This window comes from Vicugna pacos, chromosome 18 (assembly GCF_048564905.1).
Source record: "Vicugna pacos chromosome 18, VicPac4, whole genome shotgun sequence".
NCBI lineage: Eukaryota > Metazoa > Chordata > Mammalia > Artiodactyla > Camelidae > Vicugna > Vicugna pacos.
In genome coordinates, this window is record NC_133004.1 from 22,232,074 (window position 1) to 22,251,675 (window position 19,602).

The following is a 19,602-nucleotide window of genomic DNA, read 5'->3' on the forward strand; positions in this document are numbered from 1 at the left end:
GATGCTGAGGGAGGGCCTGGCCCTGGCGCTGTGACAGCAGGAGTGACTGCGTCTGTATGTGACAGAATGCAGCCAGCTCTCCTCAGATCAGCAGGAACAGGCTGGCCAGCTTTTCACCAACTTCGCCCACCCTGGCTTCGCTGGGTGTCAAAGGTTCAATAACAGGGAGGTGGACATCACTGCCTCCCCCTCCCCTGCACACACAGCCCCACAACTGAATGGAAGAGCAGCCTGCCTTCTGGAATCTGGATGTGTGCACTCAAGAAATGCGGAAAAGACATTTATTATCGAGCTATAAATTAGAGGCAGTGGCGGGGTGGGTGGGAGAAGCCGAGTGGTCACGTTTTGGGCGGCTGCTCTTTCTCTCTGTCCTCCTGGGCCTGGATCCTGAGTTCCTCATCAAGGCGCTCCTTCGCTCGGACCACCTGGGGAGGGAGTCACAAGTAAGTTAGGGAGGGTGGCCCCTTCCCTTCCCAGGTCCAGCTCCGGCTGGGAGTCCCTGGAGAGTAGTGGGCAGGTCAGAGGTAACAGCTTGAGTGGAATATAAACAGAGAGGGGGTTCTAGGGGCCTCCTCTCCAGGGAGACAGCACCCAGGGCATAGTGACACCAGGGAGCTGAGCTGGTTCTAGCACCCCACCAGCTAGTGGTCCTGTTCCTTCAAAGCCACGGCTGCTGGGAGGACCACAGTCCAGGATGACACAGGGCTCTGGCCAACAAAGCCCTGTGGAGCAGGCAGCCTGAGGGACTAGCAGTTTAGGGGGGCCTCCCTGAGCCTGGAACACCTCTCTCCCTGCCAAGCTCTGAACTGCCTAGAAATGAGGGTCCCCAACCATGAGAAGAGGCCCTTCTCCCAGCACTCACCTTTGACTGTAGGTAGAAGGAGCCACCCACGGATTTATCGTTCACCTTGAACAGGTGTTCGTAGTTCTGCAGAGGAGGGGAGACGGTGAGAGGGTGTGCAGTCTCTGGGTTACAGAGGCAGGGGAAGCTAGGAGATGAGAAAGGAGGAAAGCAAAAGGGCTCAACCTCCCTGCCCCGCTACAACACAGGAAGCTGCTGCGATGGCTAAGGACAGAGAAGGGGACAGGTGCCCACTGAGGGAGGGGCTCCCCATCTCTGCCACTGCTGCCTTGGGCTTAAACACCAAGTGACAGTGGCTCCGCAAGTTCAAGTCCCAGCTGGCTGCAGCAGAGCCTGCACTGCTGGCCCTTCAGACAGCCTCCTCCCCTCCTCCCCACCCCTCTCTCTGTTCTCCCTGTCTCAGAGCTGGCCTGGAGGTCTCACCTTCTGGATCTCCTCAGGGCTCAGCTTGGAGACGTTGAGAATCTGCTGTGCTTCCTGGAGGCTGAGGCCCGAGAGGTTGGAGGCAGCTGCAGACTGGTGTCCGGCGCGGCCTCGGGCATCAGCTGCTGCCCGGCTGGCTATGGGGACATATGGGTGAGCACTCAGCCCTCAGTAGCCTGGAGCTCCCCCGGGCCTTTCAAGGGGGCATCTCCTCTCCAGGAGTGGACTGTTAGGGTACGAGGTTGGGGGTGGTGAAGTGAGGACAGATTTTCCGCCTCCTGGAGGGCAGGGGCAGGGTCTGGTCACACCCAGCATCAGACCACAGGATGATCCTGCCCTCGTCTCTCCTGTGCCCCCTCATCCTGGGCGTATAGTAAGTTGGGGAGCAGAGTGACATCATGGGAGGGGTGGCATAGCTGTTGAGCCCCAGCTGCCCTACGGTTGCCTAAGCCACCAGGGAGGCTGCCTCAGATGACCTCTTCCCTTTCAACAATCTTAGATTCAGGAGCCAGTACACTTTTCTTAAAGGGTCAAAGAATAAATCAGTATTTTAGCTTTGCTGGCCAATTAGTCTGTGTTGCAATTACTGAACTCTGCCTTGAAAGCAGCTGGAGGGTGTGTCTGTGTTCCAATAAAACTTTATTTACAAGAACAGGTGACCAGTGTGCCGACTCCTGGCTAAATGCTCCACCAGGTCTCCCTTTCATGGGAAGGTCCCAAAGTCCAGTACTGCCCCCAATAGGAAGTGCCCCAGGCCCCGCAAGCTGCCTGAACCCCACCCTAGAGGGTCCCTGCATTCACAGCCGGCCCAGTATAAAGGGCCTATAGCTACGGGGAAAATCTGACCCAGGCAGGAGCTCCCAGCCCAAGGAATCAGGGTCCACACTTACCTGCAAACTCCTGCCGCAGGGCCCGAGCGAAGGCCCTGCCCACCACCTGCATGCCCATCACAATGATCTGGGCCAGGTACTTGGCCTGTGGGCAGAGCAGGCACCTGTTAGCAGGCCGCATTCTCAGGGCCCCCAGAGATGGACCCTGGACATGGTGGCTGAGTGGCCAGGCTTCTGAAGAGCTGAGGGAAGGAAACTCAGACCATAGGCCACTTTCTCCAAAGCACTCCGATAAGCTGCTGCTCTGGGTGGCTCACAGGACAGCAGGCTAGGGGTAAACCTGAGAGTCCCAGGAAGCAGATGGGACTCTCCCTCGGCCTTCAGAAGAGGTGGACAGGAGCCAAGGCAAAGTGGCCCGGGAGCCAGAACTTGGGGCTGGCCCCAGACTCACCACTCACCTTGCCACTGCAGGCCAATGCCTGTGCGTCGGAGCTTGGCTGGTCTGGCCTTCACTTTACTGGTGGAGAAAGGCAGTGCCATTCTAACACTCCCAACACTATTCAAATCCATTCTATTCAACACAACAAGAGTAAAACAACCACCGTCTTCAAGGAGCAAAGCCCACTAGGCAGGCATTTAGACAAACTCGGCAGGGACCAAGTGATGAGGGAGACCAGGTCCCTCCCCTGTTACCAGCTCACTCCTTCACTCAGAGGCTTCCTGAGAGTTGGCACTGGGACCACGAAGATACACAGGACCCAGCTCTGTGGGAAGTCCTCCACCACAGCACAGCACAGGGTCTTCTACCCCAAGACTACATGACCCAATGCACCAGGGAGGAAAGTGGGGCATCTCATCAGGTGTGACCAGAGGCGCGGAAAGGCAACAGAGGGACACCCCAGGAACAAGATGGAGACTCTGGGAGGCAACAGCACTTCTCCTGGGCAGGTGGAATTATGACGGGAATACAGGCACTTCCTAGGCAGAGGGACAAGGGTGAGTCCAAACTGGGGGAGAGTGTAAGGGATGCCTGGGAGCAGCCAGGAGCCCAGGGACTTGTAAATAGTAAGAGGTAAGACGAGGGAGGCGGCTGACATGGGAGACATACAGATCTTACAGCGATCAAAGATTACAAGTATTACAAACAGACAGCACGTGTGTGTGAAATGTGCGCAGAAAGGACACTGGGAGAGCGCTCACTGCAGGTCACCACTGCTCACGTGGCACATCTAGGTGGTTTCCCTTCTTCTTCATACTCTTTTATAGTTAAGATTTCCTATCCGTCAACAAGTACTGATTTAGCCAAGGTACCAAGTGCTGTGCCAAACATACTCTATTCATTGTGCACTTTAATCCCAACAACTCGACACTGAAACACAGAGGAGTTTAGTGACCAACCTGAGGACACACAGCTAGAACCTGGGAGAAGGTGGGCAGAAAACCCACAGCCAGTGCTATCAGCCATGGCACCCCCAGGCTGCCCGCCTCACACAGGATCCCAGGGTCTGCAGGGAGGGCGACTGAACATGACAAGGATCAGAACCCAATCCTGAGGCTGAAGAGGGACTCATCAGATTCCAGTGGAATCCAGACTCCAGACCTGGCCTTTCTGGCCTCTCTAATGGGCAGGGCAGGATGTGGTTCTGTGCCATTAGTGGGAATTAATACATGGGAAGTGGGCTTAGATTTCATAAGCCTTGTATTTCACAACAGAAAGCAAAGCTGCTTTCTGTGAAGACTCTCCAGAGATCAGAGGGAGGGGCGGGGCCGCAGCCAGGTGGGCTGTGGTGTAGACAAATGAGGATCCTTTGCACATTGGAAGTCTCACCTGGCTTCTTCCCCCCAAACCCCCTCCTTGCCTAAAGCCTCTCCCAAGTGGGACAGGAGGCTCTGAGATGGACAGCTGGTCCTCCTGAGGGACAGACAGTCTGACTGGCCAGCAGGTGACTCCAAGGGTTCCCTCGTTCTGGACCTCCTGTCAGGCCTCAGAGCACCTCCTTCTGCTGCAACACCTGTGCGGAGCCCCATCGTCACACAATGCCTTGTACTCAGGCGTGACTGTTGCTACATAATGAACACCAGGAGCAGAAGCTGTCATTGGACAGCTCCCTCAACACCCCCTGCACAACAGCCTGTGGTTCCTGCTGCCAGAGCTCCATGGCTGCGGGGCAGGCTAGGCTATCCTGCAACGCTTCAGAGACTACCCCAGCCATCCAAGGGAGCTGTCTGTTGGCCCACTGCAGCCACCAAGGGTCCCTGGAAGGCATCTCTTGGGGGAGGCAGTGATGTAGTGGGTACACAGGCAAACTTTGAGATCATCCGTGTGCAAATCCTAGCTGTGCGCCCTGGACAAGCTCTCAGTTTCCCCGAGCCTCAGTTTCCTCTCCTGTAAAATGGGCCCAACAATAGGGCTGCCACAGGTATTAAATGAGATAATGCTTTTAAAGTGTCAGACACAGAGCATGATGAAACAATAGGTGCTTAATAAATGTTGGTTTTCATTTACAACTGCTCTGTTTTTCACAAAGCCGGCAATGGCCAGGCATCATGGAGGAACAAAGCTGCTCCCAACACAGCTGCTCATTTGATAGGTCCTCTGACTCCTCAGGGGAGAGGCTGAGGAATCACAACACTGGGCTACATTCCCAAGGAGCTAGATAGAGGCCGTGTGGGCGAGGAGTGAGAAGGCTGCTTTAGTCAGGCTGATATAACCTGGATCCTAGCTTCGCTTCTTGCCAGCTGTGTGGCCCTGGGCAGATCACTCAACTTCTCTGATCTTCAGTTTTCTTCAGAATAATACCCTCCTCACAGGAGGGCTGCGAGGACTCAGAAGGCAAGGCAAATTAAACTAAGTGGACAGACTGATAGTGGCAGGTCCAGAGCAGCTCAACAGCTGCTCTGCTTCCAGACCAGATCCTGCCTGGTGCTGAATGGTGTGGAGATCAGAGGCGCAGCCAAGTCTCTCACCCACCTACTCAACACCCAGATGCCTGCTGAGTGCCAGCTGTGGGTCTGCTGTGCTCAGAGCTGATGATTCAGAGGGGCACAGTTCTGCCAGCTGCAGCTACCACAGGAGATGAAGACAGCCACCAGCTGAGGCCTCTCCCAGAAAGCCCTAAAACACCCCACAGCCCACTGACTGACACTTGGGCTTGAAGACCCTTGGCAAGAGCAACTGGCTGACAGGGCATCCAATTCAGGCCAAGCGGATGGTCAAGGAGCAGAGGTCAGAGCCACAGGACTTGGACACTGAGGACGGCACATGCTTTCCTGTCTGGGGAGCAGTGTGGCCCAAAGCAGGACCAAAGCCCTGCAGCTGGGGCAAAGGACCACAGGCAGTGGGGGTGAGGGGAGGTTGGGAAGCACTCAGGAATGCAGTTTATCCCACATCAAGTGCATCAGGAAGGGAGCCTGGCTTTGGACAGACAGATGTGCAACGTTCCCTTCGAGGCACAGTTCCTTGAGCTCAGAGTCATGGCCACTGACTCAACCCCTTCTCAAGGACGCATGGAGACAGAAAGGGGGCTCTTTCCACCCAGGGCCCCTGAAAACAGCTGCTGGCATCATAACTAGGCAGAAGGGAGGTTAGGACCACAACTGTCACATGTGCCATGATATACCCAGGGACCAGTGGCTAGCACAGCAGGTGCCCAATACACGTTTGAATGAAGGGGACAAGGTCTGACGAGGTTTCCAAGTGCCTCCCACTCCCTCTGCTGAAGGAGGGCTCTGGCCATCCCCCACAACACACACAATTCTCCACCAATGCCACAGCCACCACCAGTGAAGTCCGCGCTCCCCCCAGCTCATCATCGCAAGCTGTCTGGCTACAAATGACTTCAGCTTCCTCTCCCCTCACCACTCTTCACAAGTCATGCAGCCACACCATCAACTCCCAGATCAGCACTCCTTCTTTACCCCAAAGTCCTGTAGTTCTGAATTCATACACCATACAGGTCACTTTTCTCAGGTGAACAATCCAGTGCTTTAGAATATTCACAGAGCTGTGTAATGACTATCAGTAATTCCAGAACATTTTCATTATCCTTCCAAAAAACTCCATACCCACTAACCCTGACCCTTGTCCTTCCTACTCTGATACTCGGTCAAAGACCAACATCCTTCAAGACTTAGCTCATGTCACCCCCTTCCCGAGTGAAATCTTCCCAGGCTCCTCCCACTTTTACCCTCCCATAGCACTCTTTCTTGTCCTATTAATACACTGTCACACTGTCCTATTTTAAAGACTAGTCTTTCTCCTTAAAGGTACAAACTCCTCCAGAGCCACATTTTACTCAGCCCTCAGGGGTGACTCTGCGTTACACAACGTGTGAATGTGTGTGAAAGACCCACATCAGGGAGGGTCCTGAGAAAATGGCAGCGACTATTTCAAGGCAGGAACAATGTGGTGCTAAGTAAGTAGTCTCAGGACACAGAAGGAGCTGGGCTCAAAATGGGATGAGCGACCCTGGAGGAGTCAGATGCTCTGAGCTTCGGGTTGCTTATCTGTAAAATGGGGACAATGAAAGCACTGACATCATCAGAATTAAACAGGAATCTACAAAAGCCTCAGCTCAGGGCCTGGCATTTTGTAAGTTCTCACCTCATCACTATCAGTTAAGAAGTGGCTGCCCAAACCAGCTGTCCCAAATCACTTGGGGAACTTACACAAAGAGAGAGAACCTCCAGCCATAGAGCTCAGGACCCTGCACTTTTAAAGGTCCCCAGGTGACCTGACCCAGCCAGTGTGGCCCAGATCTGTGGGCTGGCTCTGGGCACCAATGGTACCCCAGGAACGCTCAGTTTTCGGTGTCGCGGGGCCTGGTTCAAGTCCCAGTTCTGCCACTTTCCTGTGAAAGTCCCGGAGCCCGTTTCACCAGCTTTTAAATGGGGACAGTAATGGGTGACACCATAAATCACCAAATGGTCTGGGACAGAGCAGGGGCTCGCGGGCCGGACTAGCCTCCACCTTGGGCTGCTCGCACGTGTCTGGAGCACACGGCCACATCACCTGCTGCGCATTTTCCGGCCTGCCAGGCCCGCCCTGCCTTCCAGCCAGATAGCTCTCCCTGACCCCGCGGCCGCCAGCGCCCGCCTCGGTCCCCATTTCCCGCCAGGCGAGCAGAGGGCGCACAGCTCCCGCAGCCTGGCCGGAACTCCTCGCCCCCGTCCCGAAACGGCCCCCGTCCCCTCCCTCACTCGGGCCTCACCATGGCGGCCGTTCTGCCTCTGGGGGCCCGGGCTCCGGCTTCCTGGTCCAGCAGCCCCGACTCAAGGCCTGCCGGTGGGTCAGAGGTCAAGGAAGGCTGCAAAAAGCGCGTGCGCAGGGCATGCGCGTTGCCTCAACCATGGAGGGCGGGGTGTGGGCGGTGAAATATGGGGCCTGGGCGGTGTTGGGGCGTGGCCTCCGGAGGCGGGGCCTGTCAGCCTCCGGCGCTCGAAGACCGAGGGGAGCTGGTGATGGGCGGTCACAATGCTTTTCCTGGGGCGCTAGGAGCTGCAAGATAACCTCGATCACAGGTAGGGCAGAGAATTCTCTTCATTTTGCCAAAATATTTGGGACTAAAAGATATGCAATAAACATACAACACCTCACAAACGTAAGAAGTAAGGTGCCAAACTCTCACAAATATTTAAGAAAACAGAAAATTTCAAAATAGGTTTCAGTCCAGCTTCCTTCTGTCTGGAAAGGAGGGCTCTCTCCCTCCGCCAAGTCTTTGTTCAAATGTCACCTTCTCAGGGAGGCCCACCCTGACCCACCAACGCTCCATTTCTTTGCTTTTCTAATACCAGCTTTATTGAGAGAGAATTCACACACCATACAATTCACTTTTGAAATGCACACAGTTCAGTGCTTTTTAGTGTATTCATAGTTGTGCAACCATCACTAGTTCCAGAACATCTTCGTCCCCCCTAAAACAAATTCCATGCCCATTTCCTCCACCCCCAGCCCCTGGCAACCAACTGGCCTCCTGTCTCTGGATTTGTCTGCTCTGGATGTTCACAGAAATGGGAATCATACTATAGATGGCCTTTCGTGGTTTAAACCTCTATTCTTGATCCCTCCTAATTTTTTTTCTAAAGCTCTTATCATATTCTACATTATATCATTCATTCATTTTTATGTTTATTATATCTTCCTTCCTACTAGAATGTGGATTCCTGGTGGGCAGGACTTTCACCTCTTCTCCATTCCTGGACATCAGCACCTGGAAGAGTGGCTGGTACAGAAGGCACTCAACAAACATTTGTTAAATTAATGAAAGTCGGGCTGCCTCGTACTATGCTCTGGATCACTGGCCTTCTTTCCTTTCCTTCAACTCCAAATTCTTCCTTCCCTCAGCGCCCAGGCTATCCTTCCTTTTGTCTTAGGTGTTCTCAGGGGTCTCTCCATGGCTTCGTGGCCTTCAGGTCGTAGCTCTCAGCTTAAATGTTGGTTCTCAGACCCTGACTACTGTTTCCCCCCACATCCCAGTTGCCCTTTCACGCAATTTATCTACTTTACAGCTCACCTCACACTATTTGCTTATTTGCACACGGTCTGGCTCCCCACTGCATTGTAAGACTATACTCAGCGCCTTGAGAAGTCTTGTTAATTACAGTAGCTACCATCCAGAGCCCTGCTGGATACGAATGTGTTGGATGAATGAATGAACTCCCAGCAGGAGCAAAGTGATGAGGCCTGGGACAAAGGGGAGCCCAGGGCCAAACCACCCTCACCCATACTCCTGTCCTCTTCCCCTTCCAGCCAGCCCAGAGACTACAACAGCACAAGAGGTGGCCAGCTTAGAAAAGTTTAATTGCTGAAAACATCAAGGGCACATGCAGGCTGGTGGTCCCTGCAGGGCTCACACCACCCTGCCAATTGGGCTATCACTCCTGTGATGCCTATATTCCTCCTGGCTTCAAGCTTGGGGAGCAGAGTGACTGGTCCCAGGCCCCTGAGGCTGGTGCTGCTCCAAGCGGCCTGGCGGGGGGCCAGCCCCCTAAGCCCTTGACCGGAACTGGAACAGCAGGCAAGATGAGACGGCATGTAATATTTGAAGGTGCTGGGCGAAGCCAGCTCAAGCTGGGACCAGCCCAGGTCAGAGTGAGGGGACAGAGAGCCCAGCGCCTGCCCAGGGACATGCCACTAAGCCCCCATCCGCACCCATACGCCCCTGGCTCCACATGCTAGCAGGCAGCGGAGAAGCAGTCAGTCCCAGAAAAAGCAAAGATGCGGACAATCCATGGGAGTTGCAGCAGGGCCCAGCCCAGAGGCCATGGAGGTGCCCAAGACCCAAATGAAGCCAGGGCTTCCAGGATGAGGTGTGCCAGGGCCAAGAGGCATCTTCCAGTTTGAAGGTGAGACGTGAGGTGTACAAGGGGCACCAGGTGGTTCTAGGAGGTGGCAGCAGGTGAGGCTAGAGGTGGCTGGTGGGCAGGCTAGTCCTGGGGAGATAAACCAAGATGTGGGAGGGAGCTGAGAGGGCCTGGGGAAGGGGTGGTGCATGCTGCAGAGGTGAGTGAGGGAGGGATGGATGGGATGCTGCGGCCCACTTGGGCACTCACCCACTCATCCTCGTCCACACCTTCGAAGGAATCCTGTGGGAGAGGGTCCTCCCGGTTCCCCAGCTTCGCCACCATGGCACTCAGCAGCTGGGAGAGTGGGCAGGGAAGAAGTCGGAAGGAAAGAAGACTTGCGACCCCAAGAATGTCAGATCCCGGTTTGAACCACAGGGTTCAAGAATGTGGAACAAGGTTAAAGGTTGTGGAAGAGCCCCAACAAAGTTGATGGTTTTTGTTACAAAAGACATCTCAACAGAGATGGGGGAGCCAGAGACAGAGAGACTGGAACATGGAGCATCAGAGTCACAGGGCAGCTGTCTCTGCATATTGCTTCAGAGGCTCAAATATGCACCAGGATCCCAAGCGCACTTGGATCTGGTTGGGTTGGGCCAGGCCAGGTTGGGGTCCCTCTCTGCCTTTGTCTGGCTTCCCAAGCCCTGTGTCCTGGGGGTAGCTGTAGTCAGCTCAGGGCTTTGGAATGTCTCCCCATTAAGCTGTCTAACTGAGAGGTGGGTGACACCAGCTCCTGTCCCAATCTGGGTTGGACTAGAGAACTGAAGGGCAATCACCAGGTGCAGCCAGGACCCCGTGTCCCCAGCAGCTAGCCCTCTCCCACACCTACCTCTTCCTTCTTCTGCTGGTCCGACTTCTCCTCTAAGTAGAGTGCTGAGGGTGGGGCCCGCCGGGCAGGAGCTTCACGCGGGGCCTGGCTCACTGCAGCGGGACAGGAACAAGCGCCAAGCATCAGAGTCCCTGTGAGGGGGGCTCCTAGCCCAACCCTTTGGTACTAGCCCCTAGGGGATTCTGTGGCAGAGACTCTAGAGGTGGCATTAACACCACTCCACCCTTGGTTCACAAGGCCTGTCCTGGGCACCAGGCTGTGTGAGTGTGCACTTGTGCATATGTGTTGCGGTTGGGGGCTTGTAATGGAAAGACAGAGCCTGGGCCCTGAACTCCAGGGCCTCAGACTGAGCCCAGAGTGCAGCCATCTCATCCCTGGGAGCACTAGAGGTTTCTGTGTGCCAGCAGGAAAGGAGGGTCAGACTTGGGCCTTCTGCCCCTTTCTCTACCCCCTGCCCACTCCCCTGCTTCATAATTGGCCACACCCACCCCATCCTACCTGGAGTCATGCTTGGCGGCTGCAGGCTGAGAAGCCGGGGCTGCCCGTTAGCACCTCCCAGCCAGGCCTCAGCACTGAGCACCGGCTCCCAGCTCACGGCTGTGTCTGGGAACACGTCATCCTGGAAGAATTCTTTCTGCAGAGAGGGAGGAAGGGGCTGCCCTGAGGAACCAACCAGAGACCCAGGGCAGAGGCATCCATAGGGAGGGGGGGCATGGCAAGACCCCAGACCCCATCTGGGGCTTCCTTGTGTTTCAGAATGTCAGCAGAGTAAGGAGGACAGGTGACCCAAAGAGCAGTGAGCAGGGCAGTTTGGTGACAAGGTAAGTCAGGCTCCAAAGCCCCTGACAGGGGCCGGGAATGGGGCTGGGTGTTGGTGTGCTGGGGCCCCAGCCTCACCCTGACTCGGGGCAGCCGGAAGGCAACAGGCTCCAGGGAGGTCTGGCGAAGTCGCAGGCATCGGGCAAACTCCACTTCCTGTACTTCGCACTCTGTCTTGGGCAGAAGGATGAAGCCCTGGGGTAGCAGGGGAGTCTGAGCTGGGGCTGGAGTCCAGAGCTCACGCTGGGCACCCGGGCCCCCAGGGTGCCAGGACCCCTCACTTAGGACCACCAGACCAGGGCCTATCCCTGGACAGTGGTGTGATGTTTAACCACCAGCTTTGAGAAAAACATCCTGACTTGGAGCATTTGCCTATTTCCATGGTATGAAAACTCCCACCGTTGTCAATTTCACACCAGCGTGACCAGGTGAATGCAGATTTGGGAAGAGACATGCAGTAGCAGCCCGCCATATGGTATTTCTGCCCGCACATGTAAATAACCTCAACAGTACAGACAATAGTAAAATTAAGTAAAATAATTAGGAAGTGATAAATTAAGTATCTATTGGCTTGGTCTTTAATGTAACTTATTTGCAGGTTCATAAAACCTAACCTTTTCATAGTTTAATTTTTAATGATGGTTGAGTTTAACAACCAGTTCCCGCGGGCTGCTGGGCACACCTCAGCCCAGGGACCGGCTGACCCCACAGGCCCCTGCACTTCCCCACATGGCCATGAGAGGGCGAGGAGCCCGTGGTCTCACCAAGGGAAGGCGGACCAGGGAGCTCACCTTATGGGGGTCGGGAGACGTGAAGCTGTTGCACTCCAGGAAGAAGGGAGCCTCGGGTAGCAGCTCATACAGGAACACGCGGGTGTCACCCTGGGGGGATGGCAACAGTGAGGTAGCCAGCTCTAGCTCCTCTCCCCAACCTCACTTGCCCAACACCCCTGCCTGTGCACCCCGACCCACCTTGCCTGTGAGCAGCACCAGGCTGGTATCCGGGTCGTAGCAGGGCAGCAGGGTCGAGGGAGCCACATCCAGCCCCAGCACTGCCAAGGGACCACCGGCCAGAGCCTCAGCCGAATACAGGAGTAGCTGACGCTCACTTCGACTACGGGGGTGGAGGGGAGAGGGGGGAAGGCGGGCAGAAGCAGGTCCTTAGAGCAGGGCAAGAACCCTGATCTTGTGGGGCAGGGGCCTGAGGGCCGCCAGGTGGGAGAGGCCTCTGCCCACCCTCCTTCCTGACCCAGCCTCAGAACCACCGCCCTGGCCTAATGCAACCTCCTCATCACTTGCTGCCCTGCCTCTTCCCTGACCTCTGCCTTCTCACTCCTGGCCCCAGCACCTGCCCTGTGGCCACTACGGCTAAGTCTGGTCTTTACTCCCCACCTTCTGCTCCACACCCTGCACTCCAGCCAGGCTTGGAGTCATTCCACCCAGAGTTGAACGCCCTCTCCCCCACATCTCTGGTTACTAGCCCCTTTGTGACTCAGCTCAGATGACACTTTTCTTGGGCGGCCTCCCTGATCCTTCTTCCAGAGCCCCAGATGTCCATCAATTAGACCTCTCCAGTAGGCTTGGTTCTGTGTTTTGTGTGTTTCACCTGGTCCCCACCAGGCATGGGCTTCTTGCAGCAGGCATGGCTCTCATCCCACTGGGCTCCCAGCTGACGCATTCCTCCCCATCTCCCTCCCTCGTACCCACCTATCCATGCACCCACCCACCCATCCAAGTGAGGGGTGGGGACAGCTTCTGCATGCCTGACAGGTGTATGTATATGTGGGGGAGGGGACACAGGTGGCTACTCAAGTCCGGGGATGGGAATGGTGGTCCCCAAGTCCTCACCTGTCAAAGCCAGACACCAGGAGACAGTGACCATCACACACCCAGACAATGCGGGCTCCACGGGCCCCCTCGGGCCCTGGGCCTTCCTGTCGGGATACAGCACATGAGGCCCAACCCTGAGCCGCCCGCCAGGTCTGAGGGCCATCCCCAGCCCACCCTGCTCACCTGCAGAGGCTCAGGGCCACTCCGGGGCTCGTAGATCCGCAAGTGCCCATCCTTGCAGACAGTGGCCAGCTGCTGCCCATTGGGACTCCAGGCCAGGCCAAAGATCTGGAGGCAGGTGGGGACGTGAGAAGCAGCCTATAGCCCCGTGCCTGGTGGGCTGCCCCTAAAGCTGTTCTACCTGATCCCTGTGGCCCTGTAGTCTCAGCCGCTCGGCTCCAGCCTGAAGGTCCCAGATCCGAACAGTGAGGTCATAGGAAGAGGAGGCCAGCACGTCAGCTGCCAGCGGGTGAAAGCGCAGAGAATAGATCTTCTCTGTGTGGCCTGGGGGTGAGGCATGGGGTGACGCTGAGCCCCTCAGGAGCCACTGCCCACCCCTTGGCCACCACCTGGGCCCACCTAACCTGTGAGCACAGCCTCAGGCATGGTGAGCACCTCCTTCAGGCCCTCTAGGGGCACCCGCCACAGCCGGATCCTGGCGTCCTCCCCGGCTGCAGAAAGCGCAGGCTCATCACTGCTGGACCCAAGGCCCCTAGGCTTCCCTGGCCCCCACTCAGGATCCCGGGACCCTCCCTCAAGCCTAGCGCCCAGCTTCCTTACCCACGGCAAGGCGATGGGGGTCAAAAGGGTCCCAGGCCAGATCAGACACGGCTGCACCATTCTGCAGCGTGGGCAGTGCTGTGTCCGGCAGACGGCCAGGCTTCCGCAGCTGTAGGAGGTGTCCCCACCCCGAGGCCCATCAAAAACAGGCAGAAGAGCCCGGTCCCCAGGGGCTGCAGGGTAAGCAGCATGACTGGGCCCATGCCCTATGCAGCCAATGACGCACTACTGGGTGGCCCAAGCTCTCTGCCTCGGCTACCTCGTGCTCTGAGCCCCAATTGCCAACTGTGAGGCCCCCAGAAAGTGAGGGGGGCAGCATGGAGTGGTGGGAAGAGCTCAAGCTTGGGGTTCAGGTGGCCTGGGTTCAAATCCCAGCTCCACCACCTACTCAGCATGTGACCTGTTAAGTTACTGAGCCTCTCTGTGCCTCACTGCTCCCATCTGTAAAATGGGGATAAGAGTGGCGCACACACGCATGCACACACACACACCCACCCCGCATGGGGCAGCTGGAAGGATGAGGGGGTTGCTGGGCAAGCAGTTTGTGCTTTGAGAATGTGAGCTGTTGGGGGCCCTGATGCCCTCAGCATCCTGCAGGGATATGGAGGGGGGCCCTCACCTCGAGCACGGCCACCTGTCCTCCGCTGCTGAGCAGGGGCACAGCCACACGCAGCCGGTTGGCACAGAAGCCGTCGCTCTCGCCAGGCGTGGTGAGGTTGAGCCCCTTGAGGTTGGTGATGTGGCTGTCTCGGTGCAGGACAGTGCCCTGAGCATGCCGGAACTTGGAACTGGGGCCTGGCAGGCAGTAGGGACACAAGGCCATGTGAGGTGAGAATGCCCTACCTGCCTACCCTGGGCTGTCCTGCAGGAGGACCCTGTGTCTGGGCTGCCTGTTCCTCCCTGGAAAGGATCGTGCAGGATGTGTGCCCGGGCGTCTGCTGGTCCAGCCAAAACAACTCGCCCAGAATGGTGCCTGGGAACGAGACTGGAGGTATCTCAGAATGTCTAGGCCATCTTTTTACAGAGGAGACTCACCTTATCTCACAAGGAAGTGGCTCCTCCAGGAGGGGAGGCAGGACTGCAGTACAGAGGAAGCTGGCTGGGGTGGGGACCAACGGGGCTTCTGTGGCAGGGGGTTAGTCCCCCACCATGCGCTTACCCAGCAGGCTCTGCAGGGACCTCTGGCTGGGGCTAGTGCCAATGCCGCTGGTGCTGGAGAGCGAGGGCCCCAGGCTGGAGGGCGTGGGGGGTGAGGTCAGCGAGCTGGGCGGGGAGGAGAAGCCCTCCTGTGGAGAAGCACCTTTGAGGTTGGGGGTGGTTGGCCAAAGAGAAAAGGGGGTGCTGGAGCCACTGCTTTGGGACATTGGGCCAGGCATGAAGCCCCATTGTGGGACGTGGGGTGGGGACGCAGTTGCAGAGGCCGACAGGCCAGTGGTAACATAGAGGGCAGCTGAGCTTCAGTATAGGGGACAGCAGGTGACAGCTGCTGGCTTCTGATTTTGTGGGAGGTTGGGCTCAGAGCGATTACAATTTTTCAAGGGAAGCTAGAAATCTAGATTTTCATGTAATAGTCTCCCTTTCTAACTGTCTGCTCAATTTAGAGAACACTGAGTTTCTTCACTCATGCTTCTTGTGTTTCTGGAAACCATTGAGCAGGCCACACACTCCTGCCCTAACTTGGGGTCCCCACAATGGGGAGGCTGGGGGGGCCACGCTGGCACTCACGCTGGGGTCCGAGTCACCCACAGGCGTCTCTGCAGGCTGGGCTGCATCAGGGGTGGGCTCTGCAGGGGGCACCAGGCAGGAAGTGAAGCTGGGGTGGGGCCGGCGGGCTGGGTGGAGACTGACCCTCTGCACCTGTGAGGAGAGGCCAGCAGTTAAGGCAGGTGGAGTGGGGGGTGGGGATGGGGGACATGCGGCAGCTGAGTTGGCACACAACTGGACTGCATGCGGTGCTGCCGGTGGTGGAGGCTGGGAGTGGTCAGCCAGGCCTTGGTCCTACCTGCTGGTTGTCCCCAGCCCACCAGGCATGGGGGTCGGAGGCAGGCACACAGCCTGCAGTGTCCGGGAACAGGTCCTCGTGGAACTCCACAGCCTAGGGGAAAACAGGCACATGGCTGGTGAGGTCGGGTCCTCCAGGCCCTCCAGGCCCTCGCAGCCCCTCGCCCAGGACCCCTTACCTTGCGGGGCACGTGGTAGCTGATGGGCACGATGGCCGTGTCACTCAGCTGCAGGACTCGGAGCACCTCGCAGCCCATGACAGCCAGTGCCCGCCGGGGCACAAGGGCTGCCCCTCGCAGTGCGCTCTCCAGGAGGCACTGGGTAACTGTTGGGGACACCGTGGAGGACAGTCAGGGTGGGTGTGGGAGTGGAGGGGGCAACGGGGCGGAAAAGCAGGACTTACCTGGGATCAGTGCCGGCTGCTGGGCGGCCACCTCGTAGCAGTACAGCTGACTCTCGCCCTGAAACAAGCCCAAAAAACGTGCTCCTGACTGACCGTGCTGGTGGCCTGGGCTGCCCAGCTCTAGCTCCAGCTGCCCCTCCCTCCCCAAGGACAGAGGCACAGAGCCATGGCAGACATCAGTTGGGTGCTGACGTGTGCTGGGCACTGAGCTGAGCCCTTGGCTGACTCTGCCCCTCCAGTTCATCATCACTGTGCACAGAGTGAGCACCAGGGGTATATATTTAGTATTACAAAGTGCCTTTTGTGTGCAAACTCTGCTCTGTTCTCAGCCTTGTTCTCAGGAAGCTGACGTTCTACAGAGTTACGTTCACCCTGACTGCATGGATGGAGACTTAGAGGCCCACATGCCTTTGACATCAGGAGCCCCTGATGATGGTGGAGCCCAAGCAACCCTGTTCTAGCTCCTCCTTCTTGGGGGCTGGATAGCAACCTGCAAGCCCCACTTTCCTAGCTGGCTGGCCAGGTCAGAGGTCAGGGTCCGGTCTGGCAAATGAGGGCACCAGCCCTGGGGACACTACATGTGTAGGGGCTCACCTCTCCTGCCAGGACCAGGAGCCCGGAGTCTAGGTCCAGTAGGGGCATCAGAGACCTGGGGGGAAAGAGGGCCAGTTGTGGGATGAAGGCAGCCATTGTGGGCTGTGAGCCTCATGACCCCAGATAGGGCCTCAGGCTGACACAGCAGTGGCCAGGAGCGACGTGGCTCCTCCAGGTGCCTGCAGCCTCGTCCCCCACAGCCCTCTATCCCTTCTCCCTGTGCTACTGACATGCTGAGCACACCCCACGTCCCACTCTTCCTTTCCCAGGGTCCTCTGTCTGCCCAGCTGCTTCACTGCAGGACAGTGCAGGACCCCGGGCACAGCCAAGCCTCCCCCTCTTTCTGCAGCTTAGCCCTGATCTCCTCCCCAGACTCAGTAGCTCCAGGAAGCCCCCACATATGCTCTGTCCCTGGTCCCTCCTCAGCCAGCCTACCAGGCCCGGGAAGGCAAGCAGGGTGCTGGAACCGGGGACTCCCTCCATCCCCACCCAACACAGTCAGCCCGGGCGCCCTTGGGGGCCGTCTCCTCAGTTACCCTGCTCCTGTGTCTTGACAGCACATGAGGCTCAGAACTCCCCTCAGTGCTGTCTTTGAGCCCCATGCCCCAGCCTGGGTCAGGGGCCGGGAGCCTGGGCTCCTTTGCTGCTGTGCTTGCCTGGTCTCCAGGTTGGTTCTCTGACCCCCTGTTCCCGAGGTGGGGCCCTGGGGAGGGGCGGAGGCTGGCAGCAAGAGCCCAGGCTGGAAGACCCCAGTGCCTCTGTTGCTTTGTGGTTTCTGCCTCAGCCAACAGCCAGTCACTGCCCAGGGACTTACTCCTCCTTCTCCTCCCAGGCCCAGCAGGGCCCCTTGGCAGCCCCCAGACCTGTAAGTACTGCCTTCCAGGCCCAGAGGTGGGGGGAGTGGGGCACCCAGGAGAACTTGGACACGTGCCTTGATCTGTTTGTCTCCTGCTCCTGGTCTTCTGGTCTTGGTCTTACATCCCTGGGGACCAGTGGGCCAGGAACCCCATTCCAACGCTGACACTCACCCTCAAACAGAACCCCGTCCTCACTGTGGTCCCTGTGGTCAGAAGTGACCCAGCTGTGGCAGCTGCCTCCATCCCTCTTCCAGGCAACAGAGGGCCCAGCCCACCCCATCCCCTGCCCAGCTAGCTGCCCACCTCCCCTCCCTACCCTGCTGGAAGGGAGCCACAGAGTGGACTGGGAAGCTGGGTGGGGACCCGGGTGTTTCCACAGCTTCCTGGAGTGCCCTGGGCCGGTCACCTGTGAGTAACATAGCCTCTAATTACCTGGGGCCCGGTAGGATGAGCTGGGCTCAGAACTGCCCCTCTTGACCTGGTCTGACCACTGCTTGCTATGGGTGAGGGGACAGGCAGGGGTACAAAGTGGGCCTGTGACCCCAGGTGTCCCCCACACTGACGCTGGATCCAGTGGGGCCAGTTGCAGGTCCTTTCACAGCTCTGACCAGGCTTTCACTCACTCACTCTTTCATCCACAATCATTCATTCCTTTGGTGAGCTGGTCTGTGCCCCGCCCTCAGCAAGACCTGCAGGTATGACCAAAGATGAGTGAACAGACCCCACCTCTGTTCTCAGAAGCTCACGGCCTAGTGTGGGAGGAAGAGACAATTCCACAGATAAACATATGAAGGAAAAGTTCTCTGAGGACACATAGCAAGGGGCAGAAGAAACTGACTTTGGCTGGCCGCAGGGGAGGGGTGTTCCTTATGACACAAAGATTAAGGAGAAATAAACCATGTCAAGGGGAGTGTGTTCCAGGCAAAAACAGCAGCATGTGCAAAGGCGCTGTGTACACCGCCTGCTGGAGGAACAGGAGTGGATGACATGGCTGGTGACCTGGGCAGTGAGGGTAAGGGGCTGAGGCTCAGGATGGGGTGAGTAGAGGCCACACAAAATGGGGCCTAGTATATCAGAAGGGGAGTTCTGCCTTCCTCTATCGGATGAGCAATGAAAAAATCGCACATCTTAGGTGAAGAGAGACAGGGTCAGATTTGTGCTGAGTAGAGGTCACCATGTGGAGACAGGCAGGAAGAGTGAAAACAAGGGTCTGAGAGCAAGTGGGCTGGGAAGGAACTCCTGTTACCCTGCTTCTGCCTTGGCAAGAACTGGGGAATGGGCCTGTGGGTTTCATCACGGTATTGATGGCTCACTCATGCTCTAAACCAACCTCCTGAAGAGGCTGGACCTGGCCTCCCTGCACCCCTGCCCCATCAGCCCTAGCTGGCTGGCCCACTGACTCAGGCACTGGGGGTGCGGGGACAGGAAGTCACAGAGGGCAGGGCTAGCCTCTCTGACAGGTCAGGCCAGTCTTCCTTGCCTCAGGCAGAACTACCTGAGCAGCTCCGCCAAGCATCCTGCCTGCCACGGGCCAGGAAATGGGGTCATGGCACCCAGCCCCAAGGGTTGGCCAAGAGCTGGCCCGGGCCTGACCCCAGGCCTCGTAAAGAGAGCCAAGCCAGGTCTGGGTCTGGAATGAAGAACCAAGCTTTGACCTGGCGCAGGGCCAGGGGTGGTGAGAGCTGGCATAGGCACCTCTCCTGCTGCCATGGCATGGTGGTGGGGAGGGCTGGCCTCTGGGCCTGCCACTGGGAAGTGCTCTGACCTGAGTCTAGGGGTCTCAAAGCCATGGGAGGTCTAGAGCCCACATCCCAGAAGATGCAGAACAATGTGATATCAGGTGGGTCAGGTCGGGGAGGAGTCAGCCCCTGTTAATTCCATCAGCTTGCCGGATACTGCTGCAATTAGCACGGGAAGTACCACTGTGTGTGCCTGTTAGGAAAAGCTGCTTCAAGAGACTTCCTCTGGTTCCCCTGCCAGTGCATCCCTCCCACTCAGACCCACCACCTAGACATCCTGCCATGGGTCCAAAGT

The 19,602-nt window shown here is 57.4% G+C and overlaps 2 protein-coding genes across 5 annotated transcripts in view; both read right to left on the reverse strand.

The window, feature by feature from the left end:
* Positions 1-267: 267 nt before the first annotated feature.
* Positions 268-7,477, reverse strand: PAM16 (presequence translocase associated motor 16). Its single transcript, XM_006204321.4, has 5 exons — positions 7,326-7,477; positions 2,176-2,260; positions 1,286-1,422; positions 863-928; positions 268-425 (listed from the first exon to the last, which is right to left on the reverse strand). The coding sequence occupies exons 1-5, from the start codon at positions 7,326-7,328 to the stop codon at positions 339-341; spliced, it is 378 nt and encodes a 125-aa protein (XP_006204383.1). The 5' UTR covers positions 7,329-7,477; the 3' UTR covers positions 268-338.
* A 1,416-nt stretch (positions 7,478-8,893) lies between these two features.
* The window catches only part of CORO7 (coronin 7), a 54,677-nt gene continuing 43,968 nt past the window's right edge, over positions 8,894-19,602 (reverse strand). For 2 of the 4 annotated variants that reach the window (XM_015239315.3, XM_072942591.1), the window contains 19 exons: positions 16,712-16,766; positions 16,118-16,175; positions 15,894-16,039; positions 15,716-15,808; positions 15,439-15,570; positions 14,873-14,999; positions 14,333-14,508; positions 13,714-13,822; positions 13,518-13,604; positions 13,295-13,437; positions 13,117-13,221; positions 12,952-13,037; positions 12,076-12,217; positions 11,896-11,985; positions 11,183-11,299; positions 10,784-10,919; positions 10,286-10,377; positions 9,667-9,753; positions 8,894-9,119 (listed from right to left, as the gene is read on the reverse strand). In XM_015239315.3, the coding sequence (XP_015094801.1) occupies positions 9,102-9,119; positions 9,667-9,753; positions 10,286-10,377; positions 10,784-10,919; positions 11,183-11,299; positions 11,896-11,985; positions 12,076-12,217; positions 12,952-13,037; positions 13,117-13,221; positions 13,295-13,437; positions 13,518-13,604; positions 13,714-13,822; positions 14,333-14,508; positions 14,873-14,999; positions 15,439-15,570; positions 15,716-15,808; positions 15,894-16,039; positions 16,118-16,175; positions 16,712-16,766 (1,999 nt within the window). In that variant the 3' untranslated portion in view covers positions 8,894-9,101. Of the gene's footprint in view, positions 9,120-9,415; positions 9,547-9,666; positions 9,754-10,285; positions 10,378-10,783; positions 10,920-11,182; positions 11,300-11,895; positions 11,986-12,075; positions 12,218-12,951; positions 13,038-13,116; positions 13,222-13,294; positions 13,438-13,517; positions 13,605-13,713; positions 13,823-14,332; positions 14,509-14,872; positions 15,000-15,438; positions 15,571-15,715; positions 15,809-15,893; positions 16,040-16,117; positions 16,176-16,711; positions 16,767-17,642; positions 17,772-19,602 lie in introns of those variants that run through there. The other 2 variants (XM_072942589.1, XM_072942590.1) reach the window with 2 other exon arrangements.

Bases quoted from the DNA above. Each gene is read 5' to 3' on its own strand.
- PAM16 (XM_006204321.4), bottom strand. The intron at 1,423-2,175 runs GTAAGTGTGGAC...ATGTCCCCATAG, and splicing joins CCTGCGGCAGGAGTTTGCAG to CCAGCCGGGCAGCAGCTGAT. The intron at 929-1,285 runs GTGAGACCTCCA...CCTCCTCTGCAG, and splicing joins GCCCTGAGGAGATCCAGAAG to AACTACGAACACCTGTTCAA.